At 39.7% G+C, this 18,606-nt stretch overlaps 1 protein-coding gene across 1 annotated transcript in view; it reads left to right on the plus strand.

Moving 5' to 3' along the window:
* Positions 1 to 343: 343 nt before the first annotated feature.
* Positions 344 to 18,606, plus strand: part of RID2 (S-adenosyl-L-methionine-dependent methyltransferases superfamily protein) — a 202,350-nt gene continuing 184,087 nt past the window's right edge. The window contains exon 1 of the mRNA XM_089448242.1: positions 344 to 571. Coding sequence (XP_089304368.1) covers positions 473 to 571 — 99 coding nt within the window. The 5' untranslated portion in view covers positions 344 to 472. The remainder of the gene's footprint in view (positions 572 to 18,606) is intronic.

Genomic DNA, 18,606 nt, shown 5'->3' on the forward strand with positions numbered 1-18,606 from the left:
TTTATTTTTAACAAAATTAAAATATTTTCCCTCCTTTAAAAAATATTACAACTACTCACCCATACTACCCTATATATTACTTTTAAACTTTTATTAACCTTTTAACATTTATTTCTCTCTCCCTATACTGAGCTGTGTAGGGTGCCCTCCCCGGATATTTAAAAGACGATTTTTCAACATAAAAATCAAAACGACATCCCAAATTTTCAACACATAAATCAAAAGTGACATCCCTCGACAAGACCATGGCCTTAGCCTCTATTAAATTGGCCATAACCCTAAAGCTATTTGCCTATTAAATTAGCCATAACCCTAAAAGAAAAGTTTGGAAGTTAACTCGCACTATTCCAACATCATATCATAATAAAATTATGAGAATAGAATTCAATATTGGAGTATGCAGATGAAAGTAGAATTCAAGTTTTTAATTGGAGTTCAGTCTCATTCACAAGCGCAGTGAAGAATAGAAGCCATGGCCACCCGACCAGAGAATCAGGCGCCCCCTGAGATTTTTTACAATGACTCAGAGGCTCGCAAGTATACTACATCTTCTCGGATTATCGAAATCCAGGTGCAACTTTTTAATCCCGTTGTTTGATATGGATCCTTTCTATGGATTCAAATATAAATCTATCTAGTGTTTGTACGTGTCTGTAACTACTAATCCATCACTGCCGTTATCTTCATTGCGAATTCAGTCCATGATTGATGGCTTTATGCTATGTTAGTTTCGAGTGCTCGTGAGCTAATGTGATTCGTTTTGATTCCTCTGGGCTGGCAGAGTAAGGGTCGAATGGCCACTGATACACTGGATTTAGTCATTTGAAATCCGTGGGGTTAAGGTTTTGCGTCGGGCTAGGGAAGTCCTGAATCGGGTCAGGCTTTTCTTGCCTGTAACTTAGCCCGCGTCGGCTCAGCGGTGGTTATCCAAAGAAAACAGTCATCCCAACTAGTCACGTAAGATGTAGTTTCACACGCCTGGAAACGCTGCGCATTGTTCCCCTTTCCATCCAACCAGGAAATCTCCATATACTACCAAATAATAGTTGAGGTGCAACCGTTTATGCTGAATTTGAAGTTGCATAGGAAATGAACTTCCTTCTTCTCTAGCCCTTGCAAGAAATTAAGTTAGCATTTTGAACAATGATGCCAAAATGTTATGGTCTTCAACCCAAGGGGTCAGTCGTCGACTAAAAAGCGTGACAAAGAAAATCTTCATATTCACAATGCCTAAGAAATGCATATATTCTTAACTTTCTATTCAGAAAACAAATATTCTCTATAGTACATACGATAGCACAACACTTCCTACCAAACCCACTCTTCCTCAAATGCATAATAGCTTTAATAACCCACTTTAAAGACTTTTCTATCCTACAGACTCACTCCAAGACTATTCTATCTTACAGACTTCCGCTACATTATATTACAATGCCATATTCTTCTCTCGTGGTTGAGTACAAGGATTTGATTTTGAATTTTATTTATACAAGTTCCCATGTTTTATGCTTCTATTCATTGCAAATTGTCGAGTCTTGTGCATCTCATACTTAATGGTCGATTTGGTTTTGCCTTTGCATTGGGAATCATGATTGCCGTTAAACCAAAACCCGTAGGTGTTAGTCATGATCACATCGGCAAAGATAAGGATCTATGAGAGACAGTTAGTCCATGTTGTGAAACACACGGGGAGCGTTGGTTTATCCAATGTCCAACAATCTCTCTCCCAACGCGAGCCGAGTGTGTATTGAACTCATGACCTATGCTCTGATACCATTGGTTGGGAATCACGATTGCCTTTTGTAAAATTGGCAACTAGGGCCAAACTCCAGGTGGGTCATCTTATTAATGGAAGTTGATATTTTTTTTGGATCCCTCTCATTGAGAGGTGTAGGATTGATCTAAAGATGATCTGATTCCGATAAGTATTCATGGAGATATGAATTTATTTGTGTTATGGGACAATTCGTCAAGGTCGGCCAGCAACTAAATAAACCCCACTTGTGCTCAATGTTTTAGTATAAATAGAGGTGGTCTCAAGTCATTTCAACACACTTGGGATCTCTTCCTTTCTACTTGTCTTTGGGTTTTAGTAGGAGGAGAGATCTTAAGGGATAACGATGCTCTAATCCAGAGGGCAGAAGCCAAAACTGCCTGGAAAAGCCGAAACTGCTGGGAATAGCCGGAATTGCTGGAACTGCCAGGAACAGCCGGAATTGTCGGAACTGCCAGAACTGCCGGGAAAAGTCGGAACTGCCGCGAACAACCGGAATTGTCGGAACTGCCGGGAAAAGCCAGCACTGTCGGGAATAGCCGGAATTGTCGGAACTGCCGGGAATAGCCAGAATTGTCGGAACTGCCGGGAATAGCCAGAATTGTTGGAACTGTCGGGAACTGCTGGGAACATCCAACATTGTTGGAACTATCGGAATTGCCGGGAAAAGCCGGAATGGCTGGAATTGCCAGAACTGTCGGAATTATCGAAACTGTCGGGAACAGCCAGAATTTTCGGGAAAAGCTGGAACTGTCGGGAATTGCCGGAGTTGCCGGAACTGCTGGGAATAGTCGGAATTGCCGAAACTGCCGGGAACAGTCGAAATTGCTGGAACTGTCGGAACTGCTGGGAATAGTCGGAACTGCCAAGAATCTTTTGAGATATCTTCGGGGCATAATTTCTTATGGATTGAGATACACTGCGGGAAATATGGAACAGGATCATTAGCTTTCCTGTGGGCCGGGATGATTAGTTCTCCCCTGGCAACTGTGGAACAGGATGATTAGTTCTCCTGTGGGCCGGGATGATTAGTTCTCCTGTGGGCCGGGATGATTAGTTCTCCCGTGGCAACTGTGAAACATGATGATTAGTTCTCCTGTGGGCCAGGATGATTAGTTCTCCCGTGGCAACTGTGGAACAGGATGATTAGTTCTCCTGTGGGCCGGGATGATTAGTTCTCCCGTGGCAACTATGGAACAAGATGATTAGTTCTCCTGTGGGCCGGGATGATTAGTTCTTCCGTGGCAACTGTGAAACAGGATGATTAGTTCTCTTGTAGGCCGGGACGATTAGTTCTCCCATGGCGACTGTGGGGCAAGATGATTCGTTCTTCTGTGGACAGGATGATTAGTTCTCCTGTCGAGACATCTACCCATGCAGTCTGGGACTCATGGGAAGTACCTATCATCTAATCAATGAGCATGGAAATGGGGTTAGTGTTAAGTTATGGTATGTTCTATGCTTATAACAGTTTACTTCTTTTCCTTATTATATTCCAAAGATTATCAATCACATGTACATAAAGTAAAGTGCAGATAGAACATTAAACGATCGACAGAAAGCAAGCCAAGACAAGAGACAAGATGTGGCGGCTAGCCAGGGACAAACCCCATAATGTGTGGGGAAACCCTTTGATCAAATCTTCTTTTATCTTCAATAATTCAGCAGAGAGAAATAGTACAATAAATCTGATTCATATCAGCAGTAGCAAACCCTAGATCAGCAACATCAGCATCAGCGACTTCATTATCAAACTAGGGCAGACCATATCTCACAAACCGACCGTCGGATTGACTTCATTCCACCACCAAAAGTTTCGGCTCCCAGAGGAGGTTCAGATGAACCTACAACGCAGTTCAGATGAGGAGATCTTCTAGGCCACGCAAGTCAATCTTTACTTCTATGGTTACAGCTTCAAATTCAGCAGTTTCCGGCTTCAAACTAGGGTAGTCGATATCTTGCAAACTGTTCGTCGGATTGACTTCATTCTACCACCAAAAGTTGCGGCTTTTAGAAGAGGTTCAGATGAACCTACAGCGCAGTTCAGATGAGGAGATCTTCTAGGCCACACAAGTCAATCTTTACTTCTGCAGTTACAGCTTCAAATTCAACAGCGTCCGGCTTCACATGTGTGAGAGAGACCCATTTCAGCGCAGTAGAGAAGAGACTCATTTTTGCGCAGTAGAGAGAGAGAGAGATGTGATGAGATGAGTGAGTCCAAATGAGGAAAAGTCCTCTTATATTTATACACAACGTTGGTGGGTGAATAGATGTGACTGTTGGGCTTCTGGGCCTACATGAGTTGTAGGTCGGCTTGATAATAATTCCATAATCAAAATAAATTCATATCTCCATGAATACTTATCGGAATCGGATGATCTTTATATCAATCCTACACCTCTCGACGAGAGGAATCTAATAAAAATATTATCAGCCATGAATAAGATGACCCACATGAAGTTTTGCCCTGGTTGCCAATTTTAACAGTTAGGGACCATAGTAGTATTATCGATGGACGCATCGATGTATCTACCGTACTCACTATGCTAGGATGACCTCCATTGATCCGGGATCAATGAAATTGATTTGGGATCAGTATGAGTGGTTTGAGACACTCTCTTGTGATATTGATCCGGGATCAATAAAACTGACTTCGGGTCAGTAAGAGTGATGTGACACACTCTCTTCAGATGAAACTGACTTCGGGTCAGTAGAGAATGGTATGAGACATTATTGATCAATTCTTCTTCTTCATGGTTCAGCAGAGCAGAGCAAAGTAGAGCATAGCAGTGCAGGGCACTGATGGCAGAGATAGTACAGTGGGACATATGGATCAGCGGATGGAGTTCTCCCTAGTTGAGAGGGAGTGTTAAAATTGGCAACTAGGGCCAAACTCCATGTGGGTCATATTATTAATGGACGTTGATATTTTTCTTGGATCCCTCTCATCGAGAGGTGTAGGATTGATGTAAAGATCATTCGATTCCGATAAGTATTCATGGAGATATGAATTTATTTGTGTTATGGGACAATTCGTCAAGGTCGGCCAGCAACCAAATAAACTCCACTTGTGCTCAATAGTTTAGTATAAATAGAGGTGGCCTTCAAGTCATTTCAACACACTTGGGATCTCTTCCTTTCTGCTTGTCTTTGGGTTTTAGTAGGAGGAGAGATCCTAAGGGATAATTCTGCTCTAATCCAGAGGGCAGAAGCCAGAACTACCGGGAATAACCGGAATTGTTGGGAAAAGCCAGAACTGCCAGGAATAGCCGGAATTGCAGGAACTGTCTGGAACAGCCGGAATTGTCGGAACTACTGGGAACTGCCGGGAACTGTCGGGAAAAGCCGGAACAGTCGGAACTGCTGGGAACAATCGGAATTGTCGGAACTGCCGGGAACAACCGGAATTGTCGAAACTGCCGGGAATAGCCGGAACTGCTGGAATTGCCGGAACTGCCGGGAACCACATAAATTGCTGGAACTGCTGGAATTGCCAGAATTGCCAGAACTATTGGAACTGTGGGGAACAACCGAATTGCCGGAACTGCCGGGAAAAGCCAGAACTGCTGGGAAAAGCCAGAACTGACGGGAATTACCGGAGTTGCTCGAATTGTCGGAATTGTCGGGAATAGCCGGAATTGCCGGAACTGCCGGGAACAGTCGGAATTGCTAGGACTACCGACACTGTCGGGAACTGCCGGAACTGTTAGAATTGCTGGGCACTGTCGGAATTGCCAGAGCATCTGTCTCCAAAGGAGAGTAGCATGCAAGGGACAACTAACTAACATTGGGATAGTTGTATGGTACTTAGCAACAAATACACCAAGCATGCAAGGGACAGTTAGCATGCAACAACAAGCATGCTAAGGACAACAAGCAAGCTAGGGACAACAAGCAAGCAAGATGCAGCGAACACATAGGTCAGTGTGGCAATATGGTGTAGCAATGGCGCATAACGCAATACAGTGATGCATACAATCATGATTAATGAAGCATGATGAGATGCAGCATAGTGATGATGGGTGAAACATGGTGTAGCGCGGCGAGGTGCAACATGATGACGAAATGCAACACAATGATAGGTGAAGGAGTCACCTTGGAGAATCAGTTGAAGCAACATGTCTTCAACTGATCTCATGTATCATCTTCTTAGAGATGATCTATGCTCTTATCTAGATACTTCAACTGATCTCATGTATCATCTTCTTAGAGATGATCTATGCTCTTATCTAGATAAGTCAGAGTGTTGACTTCTGTTGTAAACGTACTATCTCTCTCTCTCTCTTTGCTGAACTATTGAAGAACATATAAGAAGAATTGATCAAGGGTATCCCCACATTGGGGTTTGTCCCTGGCTAGCGCCACATCTTGTGTCCTCTTGTCTTGGCTTGTCTTCTGCGATTTATGTTTTATTTCTATCTGCAGTTTACTTTAATGCTGATGTGATTGTTAATCTGGAAAAGATATTGAGCTAACTGTGAAAATTGAAATAAATTGCTCTAAGCATAGAACATACCTAAAATTAACACCTTTAAACCAAAACCCACAGGTGTTAGTCAATGATCACATCGCCAGAGATAAGGATCCATGAGAGACGATTAGTCCATGTTCGGAAACACACAGAAAGCGTTGGTTTATCCAATGTCCAACACTTTGTTCCATATGATTCACGTGATATCTGGTTGCCCTTCTAGCAAGTCCATAGGATATATGAGTGAAGATCAATGATTTTTCAATCACTTTACCACCATTTTGTTGATTGGCTTCCATGTCAACAATGGCACACCAAATTTGAAATGTCTTTATGTTGAAGATAAATTCAGGAAACTAGTTAAGTGTAGTGCATACAATCTTTTTTTATGTAAGTTGGGCAGATGATTTATACTAGATTAGATAAAAAATATTACATAATGTAGTCTTGCCATGCTTTTTGGTTTGCCACAAGGGAAATTGGACCAATAGCATAGCATTACTGCTTTTGTCCAAGTAAAAGGTTTAAAACTGATTATAATGCCTATCAAATACTATCTATTAAACAAGCTACATCCTATCTAGAAGGCTTGATAGCTTTCTTGATCAACGTTTTTAACAAAAATATGACTAACTGATATAACAACAAATGTCATGGATAAAATCTATGCAGTAGGAGAGTCCACCTGGATTGTGTTCGTTGGCCTTGTCTCCTCATTTGAGTTTGTGAATTCCATGTTGGCTGGGTTATTTGCCAGTGCTGTGGCTTAGCTCTCTAACCCTCTGATTTGTCTCTGTACTTCATCCACACCTAACTATATTTCTTGTTGCTCTTTTAGTCACTCAACTAGTACTTTACCCATAATTGCCTTGAGTTGCCAGTAGATGTCAATTGTTTGCATATACCTTGTCTGTTGTGTTCTTGTGTTTCCCGTGTTTGAGACCCAGTTGCCAACATGTTCCTTTACCTCTACATCTGCTATGAACTGTCGTACAATTATTACTCCCCTCTCAGCTTCCTCAATTTTGCTTCAGATTGCTAAAGGGATATTTTGTAGTAAGTATCAGTAGAATGCTCTTATGCCATTTGGGCACAAGTGGTAGTTGGTATTTTGGCACTGTGACGACCACTCCTGCCACTAGAACCTCCTCCTCGAGGCATAATTCTCCAACAATGAGTATAGGACTAAGGGTTGAAAAAAGGAGGATGGCCGACTACTCAATAAAGAACAGAGAACAACTCAATCCTTAGAAAGAGAAGGCTAAGTGAGTCCACTTGAAATAGAACATAGACCACCCACCTCGGAACAAAGGCCAACCCAAAACTCAATGAGAGAAAACTAAGGTCCAAACTTTCTAAGGGATGAGTTTGAAGCTCATCCCACCCTTGCCAAATTAGCCAGAACAAGATGAGAGGTGAGGTAACTCTGTCTAACTTAGGATTTAAAGAGACAAGACAAGGGGTGGCTATCATCCACAATAGAAAAAAATACCCTGGATAACAAAAAAGAGAGATCCCAACACCGTAACAAAGACTCGACCATAGAAACTTAAACTTGCAGCAAGTATAGCTCCAATTGGAGAACCAGAAGCACCAAAGACTAATGCGAAGATGAATGAGACAGAACGAAAGTTCAAACTTCAGACCAACGATTACCTTTATGAGATGAAGTTGTTAAGGCTAAGGCGTAGCCACTAAGGCTAAGACGTAGCCACTAAGGCTAAGACTTAGCTGAGTGGAATAACAGAGGGCCAAAATTGAGGCCTTCCATCCCATCTATGAGATCTTGATTTAAAAGGGCTTAAGACAAAGACTTTGCTTTTGTAATAAGGAGCTAAACATTGAGACCAAAATTTGTTGCATAAGGAAACCCAACGACTATAGCCAAGATACTAGAGATATTGTTGAATACATTTGAAACCAACATTGCAAACATCGGTAAAAAATCGACAACATCGTGATTTTTTCCAGTTGTCGAAAAATTGCCTGGTAAAAATCGCAATTTTTTCCTGAATTTTCTCGATTTTTGCAGATTTTTTCCAATTTTGAAAAATGAATATATTTTATATTTTTTTAATGTGCTGCAGTTTGTCGATTTTTTCGCTGATGTTGCCAAAAGGATGTTTTTTGGACCCTTGTTGATTTTTTTACGATACCGATTTTTTCAACACTGAATTTGAAACTATCAAAAAGTATTTCCAAAAACTTATTCATTAGATGTGGATCTCTACAAAACCAAACAATGTTGAATACAAGACTTAGAGAGCAAACACAGTGACAGGACTATGAGGGCCCTTGCTTCTTACTACTTCCAAACGTAAGACTTAGACTGTCCTCAACTAATGTTGCGAGCCACCACTTCATTTGGAGAAAGAAACACCAAGCTTATTGCTAGACTTAATAAGCAATAGAGAGCCGACAAACATCTTACTGTATAAGAGCATACCTAGCTATAAAAGCTAGTATGATTTGAGGTACCAAGTATAATAATGTCTCAATGAGACAATTTTTTTCACAATCCCATACTACTGAGAATTAGTTAGTCACATGAGTTCCCTTGTTATCACTATGAACACTCTGTGAGCGGATCTCCCTTGAACGAGTTGGTAATCAATTGAGTGGAGAAGCACCATATCATTGAACCATACGGAGATCATTACTGCACTTTGCACCATTAACTCCACTTTGCAATTTGCATGCATCCTATCTTTGTACCTTTGCCAAGTGGAGGGTTCCACCGCCCCTCACTCATCTTGACGATGCTCAATCACAATCAGTTTTCAGTGGAGAATAGATGGTCACCCGCTGTGGGGGGTAGTGCACACAATCTTGATGAAATAAGACATGTGCATGTTTTGCATGAATTGCAATTACTTAGGCTAATGTTCTAGAAATGATAAGCACTAAAATATTTGAATATTTTTATTAGCTTTCTCTAGCATTGAGTTCTTTTGAATGCTCCTCATGTGAAAACATCTATTTTTTGATATGTTATTTTAGGCTATATTCATATATGGTTGAAGATATATTTTTGTTGTTAATTTCCAATTTGTCACAATTTTGTACTATCACTATGTGTGATAGTGTAAAGGAAGGAGATATTGGTTTGAAAGCTTTCATGATGTGTGCTTTTTCTCTCATCTATTGCTACTTACATGGTATTAGAGAAGTTGTGGACTTGTGAGTCTTGAGGTAATCATAGGCGTTGTAAGGGAGAGGAATGAGCACTACAATTTAGGTTGAGAGGAAAGTTGGATCATGGAGTTGGAGGAATTCTTGAAAAAGTTTTTTACATTCAAAGAGGGAGTTTAGAACCAAGTGCAAATAATTTGAAAGCACCATCAACAACCAAAAGGTAGTCATGTTTCACATCATCGAGGTCAAAGGTTATCACTATAGGAAGTATTGCAACTTGCAAGATGCTTCCTAATACTTTTGTTGTCAAGCATTCACCCCCTACCAAGAGGTGGGATGCTGTGTCAAGGTTTTTGGCATGTGACCTTTCAGTTTGACTTAATGACCATGATGGCTTCTACTTGGACAATGACCCCCTCGTGGGAATGCAATAATCTATGAGAGAAAAACTGTCATATGAGAGAATCAAACCTTGGTTGGGTCAATAGCAAAACCCATCTTTCATTAACTCGACAAGCTCCCTTTGATAAAGCCTATAGCTATAGATTTAGTCTCATCTTTAAAATGTGAGAGGATTTGTGACCACAGCTGGATGAGATGGTGAGAATTGTTCAAGGTGCTATATCACCAAACTCATGTATGTTTGATGTGAAGAACTGTGTATTTGGAAATTTAAAGTTAGAAGCACTATTTGGTTGGAAAGCTTTGAAGCATTGTAGATGGAAAGGAGTCGAGTCCAAATAATGCGGATGATCAAGAATTTTATGATGGTAGAGATGAGTAGGCTTTTATAATCAATGATATGACAATATTAGATGATATCATACAATATACCATAGGTGCAAGCTGTAGATAAGATGAGATAATTTTATGTCCAACAAATGACCAAAAATAGGCCAATGGGACTATGAAATACAAAAGTGTCGATACAAAGAGGGAATGCTAAAGCCACTTTTATAAAAGCAAAAGCAAAAACAAAGCTAATATGTAAGATCTTAACTCTAATGGCTCAAGACCAGAGAGGAAGACAATGCTCTGGGAGAGGATATAAAATAAAATATCCTTAGGGCTCCAAATATATCTTACATGAAGAAGGAGAAGGGAGGCTAACCTCCTTTGAAGTATCCACTATTAGATGTGCAACTCTCTATGATTCGAGGTTGGCATGAAGAAACTTTAGATAGAACATCGGCTAGATGAGTTGGAACACACATCTGAAGGAGCTTGAGGTTTGTTGAAATATTTTTTACGAGATATCCAATGAAACCAGGGTTCTCTATTAGAGAAACAATTTCTTGTATAATTTGGGGATGGTAGAGGGTGATTTAGTCATAGCTCATTCAAGGAAGGTGGAAGAGATAAGCGATCAACTTTCTGTTGTAAATGGAATATAGGGAAGAGGGATTTGTTTTTATATTCCTCAATAAAGTGTTTACAAGTGTTTGTAATAAATCTTAGCTTAGTAGCAAGAGCATACAATTGACATTTAATGAGTTATATCTTGGTAGCAAGAGCTATACCCTCGACATTTAATGAATTAGGAAGAATATATCTATAGGAGGACCATGGAATAAGCTTTATGATGAAGGCAACGATATTGGGTATGCCTTTTGTAGCAAAGCATAAAGGAAAAGGAAAGAAAATTTTTGGCCAACAAAGAGACACGAGAGGAAGTGAAAGATCAAGGCAACTTCAAGCACAAAGATTCAAAGAAGGGCATGAGGCTGTATAACAAAGGCTATTGCTACAACTATGGAAAAAATGTGCATTATTAAAGGGATTGTGGGAAAAAGAAATATGCCCATTCTCATTAAAAGCTTAAAAAGGCATACAAGGAATTAAGTCAAAAAGCAACATGATTCATGACGGTGGTATTGAATAAGAAAGAGGGATCATAGGAGGAATGGAATATAGACATAATTGCCAAAATGCACATTGCACATAAAAATGAGAGGTTTTGCTCATTGTTGATGATGACAGTTAGTGAGAGACATTATTTAGGAGGTGGTAGAGTACACATGATTGAAGGCCAAGGAACAACCCCAATGAAGAGGTCTAATGGAGCTGTCAAAGATTTGTAGGATGTGTTATATGTATTGTGTTAGTTTTTCAAAATCCAACAAAATGATTTAATGTGCCAATAAATTTTTATACCCAGATTTTAATTTTAGTAGAAAACTCAAATCTGAATTCATGCACAGAAAATACTGCTGAGCTTCTAACAGATCTACACAGCAGAAACATAAATCAAGCACTGTAAATTTTGACACAACTTTTACCCTGGAAACCCAACTTGGGAAAATTAGCATTTGTGTTTTGTTTTATTTCAACTTGTAGAGGAAAATCAAAAGTTCTATTACAACGACAAAACATGTCCTAGCACCCTAGAAATTTGACTTAGATAGATCTGTCTAGACTCTAGATCTGCGTGTCAACAGTGCCTAGATTTGTGTGCCAAACTGTTGCCTTGATCAGCATGCCAACAGTGCCTAAATTTATGAGTTGCTGTACTCTTGATATATGTGTGCAGATCCCTATGCAGCCCTCTCACACGTGTGACCTGTCTTGGTTTGTATGCCTGGTTGCCTAGATCTGCATGCTGCCTTTTACCTCTCCTGTTCCTCATTCGCTGCTCCTAGGCTTGTGTGCTAACTTCCTTGAAGTGTGTGTTGCCTTTGGAATATGTGCCAAGATCTCCTCAAGCAATTATTTTTATAATTTTTCATTTGCCTTGTGATTCACGAAGTCAACTTTGTGATTAATGAAACATTCTCGTAATTCACAAACTCCTCGTAATTCATGATCTCCTCGTAATTCACGATCTCAAGATCTTTAACTTTGCTAGGAAATTTTGTTGGACATCTTCTACATGCTCAACGCTAAGCCTATGCAGAATCACTTGTCCAAGCTACCAAAATTTAACTTTTTGGGCCAAAGAAGAGCCTATTATTAGTGAGTTAGAATTTAAAGCAACATTTCAAGGTTGAATTTGAGGGTAAGTGTGTCATAAAGGACAAGAGGAACCACTATATAGTGGTTGATGAAGGTGGCTGCTAAATATTTATTACAATGATGATGATCTGTAAATTGTTGTAGATATTCTATTGGAATAGTTTATCACAACAGATCTTATAATATTATTTTTATTATTATCCAATTTTAAGGTCACGACCGAGCCAGACACCAAATTGGTGTATGAGACCCCCTTGTTTGTCTGCTAAGTCTACGAAGGCATACCTACTCTACCCCCCTCTGGTTTTGAACCAATGACATCTTAGGAGGAAAAACATGCTCTTAACCATTAGACATTCTCTTACTGTGCAATGTTGTACTATAGATTGCAGACTTTATATTACTATCTTTAACAAAATTTATTGAAATAAGCTTAAATTTAAAATGAATGAGACAAGTAATGACATACCATCCACACAATGAACACAATATGTACCTCGGGAAAACCCAGCTAGAAGTTGAGGCCTAAGTTTTGCATTTTCTTCTCAATTATGAAATGTGAGTACAAAGAAAGGGACACTCACTATGGAGATGCCAATGACACCTTGGCTATTATTGTTGCTACACAATCTCCTTCTTCCTTTGATATCACTTAATATCCCCCTCTCAATGCTTTGCTGTCCTATGGAAAAATACTCAATACAATAAGAATGGAATCTCTACCTTTCTTGGTTGCTTAGTATTTAGCATAGCCTGATAGTTGGTTAGGGTTAGGATTTTTGCATGCCTCAACCCCCAATTATTGTTAGGGTTTTGGACTCTAGAATAATCTTGAAAGTCCACACTGGACTAGCTCCACATGTGTGAGTAATGGAATTTGACATGGCATCCACTCGGAAGCACAATGGTCAACGAGATAGGTCAACTTGCAGGAGGTATAACTTTCACATATGAACTTCGATTGAGGTGATTTTCATGCCGTTGAAAAGCTCTCGAAGTGTCGAACAATGTCAAGAGGAAATGAGCTATGCTCATAAAGTTTTTACCCCAAAAAGATTGTTTAAGGCCTCAAACAAACTCCAGAAGGTTATTTACCCTAAATCTGCAAAGTGGGACCTACCCCTAAAATGGGCCTTACAAGTCAACAACTCTAATATTTTTGCTCACAAAGTACCAAAATATATGATAATTTATGTTATGATCCATTTTGGATTAAACAATAGGACAATAATCATCAATGATAGAGAATGTCATGAATGATCAACTTCAGTGCCCTTTTTTAACTAGAACGAGAAATTGTATTCATAAAGTTTGTGTTGTGGTGCAGCAATTATATCATAATGAGGCAATTCCAAGGGACAATCTATGCATAAGATGCTTCCCCAATTGCCCATCATAACAAAAAACCAGGCTTCCATGATTTTGGGCCTGTTATATCTAGTGGTACAGATTCGCCAAAACACATTCAAAATTTTACAACACTTAAGAAAAACATAGTAACTATTAGGAGGAGGCAGGACTAGATGTCCATGCTCAGAATCCTTGGATTGCCACTGAATAGGAGCATTGAGATCAGCTAGATCGATCTTCACGTTGCTGACAGTGTTGCTGGATGAAGAAGGCTTCACTGATTACTGTCTAAGAGTAAATTGTAGATTTTCACATTGCTGATGGAGGCTGGCCAATACATCCTCCTTTTTTTGCATCAGTGTTTTATGATTGATCAACATTTACATGGCAGAGGTCACACTAGAAACAAGCTGATTATATTTTAACTACAGGGCAGTGATATCCTGTTGGAGTTGTTGAATCTGGTTTACCAGATGTATCTGTTTGTCTCTAAGTTTACATGACATGATGAAATTCCAAAGAAATAGAGACAATGGGCCCCACTCCAACCTTCTTTGCCCAGACTGTTAGTGATGATCATCAATTCAAGTCCTACTTTTAGGGGCCCATGCAGGACAATCTCCACTATTCTTTCGTCATGACTAACAACCACCCAATATTGAAACACCATCTGATTGTCCATGATGCCATTTTGCCCAAATCCGAAGACAGGGAAATTTCCACCCTTCCCTTTATGCCTTGATTGCACGATATAACAGCCCAACAAATGCGTGAAGGGGTTTCTTCCCTTCAGTGTCTAAAAAATCCAATCCACACAGAGATGTCCAATTGCTTCCACCAATATGAGCAGAGACAACCCAAAAAGCTGCTACGCCCAACCAATAATGCCAAACCAGTCTCAACAGAATCCATAAAGCACTAAGAACAGAGGTGTCTGCGAAGGAAGAACAGAAACAATCCGAATTAACCAAGCATAAGAAGCATATGTTGCCCCATTGCAGAGTTCTCCGGCCGCATGCCAAGAATAATAAACAACTTGTCACTTCCATACCCACTGTATTGCAAAAGACAAAGAGATGCCTGACTTCTTTGAGGAGAACATATCATGGCCCAAAGTGGATGGCTTATCAATAGACAGAGTATCCTTTGCACCGATCCACATATTAGAAACCATGAAAGCTGCCATTCCAATTTCGCTTTGCATGTAATAACTACAAGCTAGGTACTACATTCCATAAATAAATGGAGAATTCCTTGATAACGCCACATCTAGCATGTGGAAGGTCAGGCTGATATCATCTTGAATGATATGGGTAAGATAAGCCATTAGAGCACACCGCAGATGGGATGGCCTGGCGGCTTGTAATCAACAAAACTAAGAGCCATACCATAAACTTGCACAGGGACTCTTCAACAATTGATACCGATGATCCTTCCCATGGTCTTGCATGAGACTAGTTAATTTTGCATGCATACTTTTCTTCCAAGGTGTCATTTGACACCAAAAAGATTTTGAACTAAAATGGATTAAAAATTTAGTCATACAACTATGGAATGAATGAGACAATAGGACTCTTGATCATTGATGCAAAGTGTCCCTATGGCTAGGGAGGAGCCTTTGTTTGCCATATTGTTTGCAACCTTATTATGCTAAAGCAAAACATGGTGTAACTTAAATGATTGAAACTTTTTTAACGAAACTTGGATTTGCTTGATAATATTTTGAAAATGCAAGTCTTTTGGAAGAGAGCCTAACTAGTGTTGAATAACAATGCGCAAATCCTCGATGATGGAAAGGACGGGCAGTTTTCAGACATGAGCCAACAATAAGCCCTGAAGAAGTGTATGAGTCCCCAAGAACAAGTTAATTCTGTTGATCCATTGAGGCAAAGAATAACCCCCTGTTAAAATTGGCAACTAGGGCCAAATTCCACATTAGGACAACTCATTTGATGGAAATGATGATTGCATTAAATTCCTCTTTTTGAGAGGACCAAAATTGATATAAAGATAATCTCATTTGGACAACCAAAAGTGTGATTTTGAATTTATGCCCACACATGTGCAAATTGTCAAGGTCAGGCACATCATCATGTAGGCTCAGAAAGCCCAATGGATGTGTCACTTCACCCTCAACGACTTGTATAAATACAAGTGCCCTTTCACCTCATTTGGCATCATCTTCACGCACACATTCTCTCTCCTTCTGTCATTGGTTCGTACTACATTGGGCATTCTTCTCTCTCACATGTGTAGATCAAGAAGGACAAATTTCAGAAGCTGAATTACAGGGCCGAAATTACAGAGTTGATCAGCGTTGACCAACACCTTCTGGGCATCATTTGACTTCGATATTTTTGGGATATTTCTGTCTCAGCAGGCTGCAGCTGTTGGCACAAAAACCAAGGTTTTCTGAGCACTTTGACCGTAAACCAAATTGCAGGTTGACCGCAGATTTCAGACAACAGTTTGACCGAGATTGACTGCTGACTTTGTAATTGTTTTGGGTTGACTTTGACCTCCTAATCAGACCGAGTTTTGACTAGGGAAGACCTAGCTGTTTTGAGGACATTCTATCGCTGCTTTGACCAACTTTGACTTTTTGGTTAGCGCTGAAGTTTGACTGTAGTTGACTGCAAAAATTGACAGGGTTGTTTTGACTTTGAATTGGGCAAGTCAATTTGACTTTTGTACTCTCTCTCTCTGCTGAACATTTTGAAATAATAATAAGAAAAATTGATCAAAGGGTTTTCCCCATCTTGGGGTTTTTGCCTGGCATCTGCCAAATCTGGTGTCCTCTTGTCTTGGCTTGTCTTTTGCATATTGTTTTATGTTCTATCTACTTTTACTGTCAATGTGATTAATGGTTAATGTGATTGCTATTGGAAATCTTAATTGGAAATTGCCATGGGTTGCTTAAGGAACATTGAAGTAATTGTGCGAAGCATAGAATGTTGATTTGCGGTAGCATCGGATGTGCGCTAGCCATGAAAATTGGTGGAGAGGCTAAAGCACATGAGATCTCCGAGACCTAGAAATGGTTTGGGGAAATTCCATCCGGTTAGAGAGATATTAAAATGAATAATATTTTTAATGGAGTTCCTAAGTCTAAACTTAGGAAAATTAAAATATTAATGGGTATTAATAAAAACTGGGTGAGAATGTTCTAAATGACATGGATAAAGCCAAATCTAACCTTAGTCGTTGATTAGGGACTTAATCTCAACCGTTGAATACTCAACAAGAAAAGTATAAGAGGAGGCTTGAGGGTCAATTGGAGATACACCAAGATTGATCAGTCAGTTAGATTTTCTGGAGCGGGGTTTGCTGAGAAAATTCGAACAAGTGATCTGAGTTGCAGCGAGGGGTAGTGAGAACATAACAAAGAGGTAGGGATAGTGTTAGAGGGCCAGCGTAGTGATTGAGGAGGTCGCGCAAAGGCAACAGGAGCCACACAAAAGGCCAGAGAGATTGCGCAAAGGCTAGAAGGGCCTGTGTGGGTGATGCAGAAGGCCAGAGAGTTGACGCAGAGAGGCAGAGGGTTGACGCAGGGGGTTCCAGAGCTACGTAGAGGCTAGCAGGACTGATGCAGAGCCTTGGAGAAGTGCTGGAAGGATTTTTGTGGGGCAGACTTGCTGAATATCTGCTTCCGAATAGAGGTATTACTGCCAGATAGAAATCTCTGTTGGGTGAACTAGTTTGACACCCTAGTTGTACTCAAGAAAGCTGCTTAATAATAAAACTCTCAGAACTGTTGCACTGGTTTTCCCAAGTTGGGTTTTTCCAGGGACGATTGTTCAAAAATAACGGTGTCCCTTGTGTGTTTGTCTATTATTTCAGTTGATGGTCTGCATATGAGTTGAGACTGCATGTGTGTTTATTTTCAGTGTTTATATGGTTAAATAACTTGTTAAGGAATAAACAAGTAGGTGAAATAAACTAAATAATGGAGCAGGAATTTCTAATGTGTTAGATTCAAAAAAGTCAACTTAGAACATACCATTGTTAACTAAATTTAACACCCCCCTGCACTTTCCGCCCCCTAACTTTAGTGCCAAACTTATGACCATCTTAGCCACTAAATTTTTGTACTATTTGTTGATTTTGTAGCTTCAGAAGGTCTTCTGCATAGATTTGTGTCTAGCATTTAGGAGAAAAAGTCCTCTTTAGGTGGTTGTTCGAGAGGAGCAACTAATATGATTTCCTTCCTAAGTTTTAACTTAGGAAAAAGTACATTGATTAATTATTTAATTAATGTTGACTTTGGGCTAATGTTTATCTAAGGATAAATATTAAATTATTTAAGTGACTTAGATCTAATCTCCACTGTTGATCTAAGAAGGTTGGGATTTAATCTTAGCTGTCCATCACTTTGGAGATTAGGGATTTGGCCCATGGAGAAATTATAAAGAGAACCTATGGGAGAGGATGAAGACACATTACATTGCTATTGTTGAGAGAGTAATTTTCTCAAGGAGTGAGAAACTCTAGGGTTGAAGAGAAGGGAAAAGGATAGTAGCAAGGAAATTTCAGGAGCAAATTTCAAGGACATTGAGGCTAGGAGAGAGGCCGAATTATTGAAAAGAAGGGTCAAAATTGCCAGGGTCGATTTTCTAAAGTACACAGGGGCTATACGAGGTGAGAAGTAGTGGTTGAATTTGCTCATGCTGGTGAGAGAGGCTGAAATTTTCAAGGGCCAAAATTGTTAAGAGGGTTGAGTTCCTTGAGGTTTATTTTTTAGAGGGGCTGATTTCCAGGTTCCAAGTAGCTGTAATTCTTTTGTGTATTCTCTGTGTGTCCAAGCCCTAAGTTTCCTTGGTAATATAAAGTGAAGGAAGATTGTTTTTGGAAGAATTTTCTGTTGTTGTGTGATTGATTTCCCTATTTTATTTTCGTTGCAAATTATAATTTGTGAAAGTTAAAA

This window comes from Pinus tabuliformis, chromosome X (genome assembly GCF_031772625.1).
Source record: "Pinus tabuliformis cultivar Carrire ecotype Pingquan chromosome X, CPIR1, whole genome shotgun sequence".
Lineage (NCBI taxonomy): Eukaryota > Viridiplantae > Streptophyta > Pinopsida > Pinales > Pinaceae > Pinus > Pinus tabuliformis.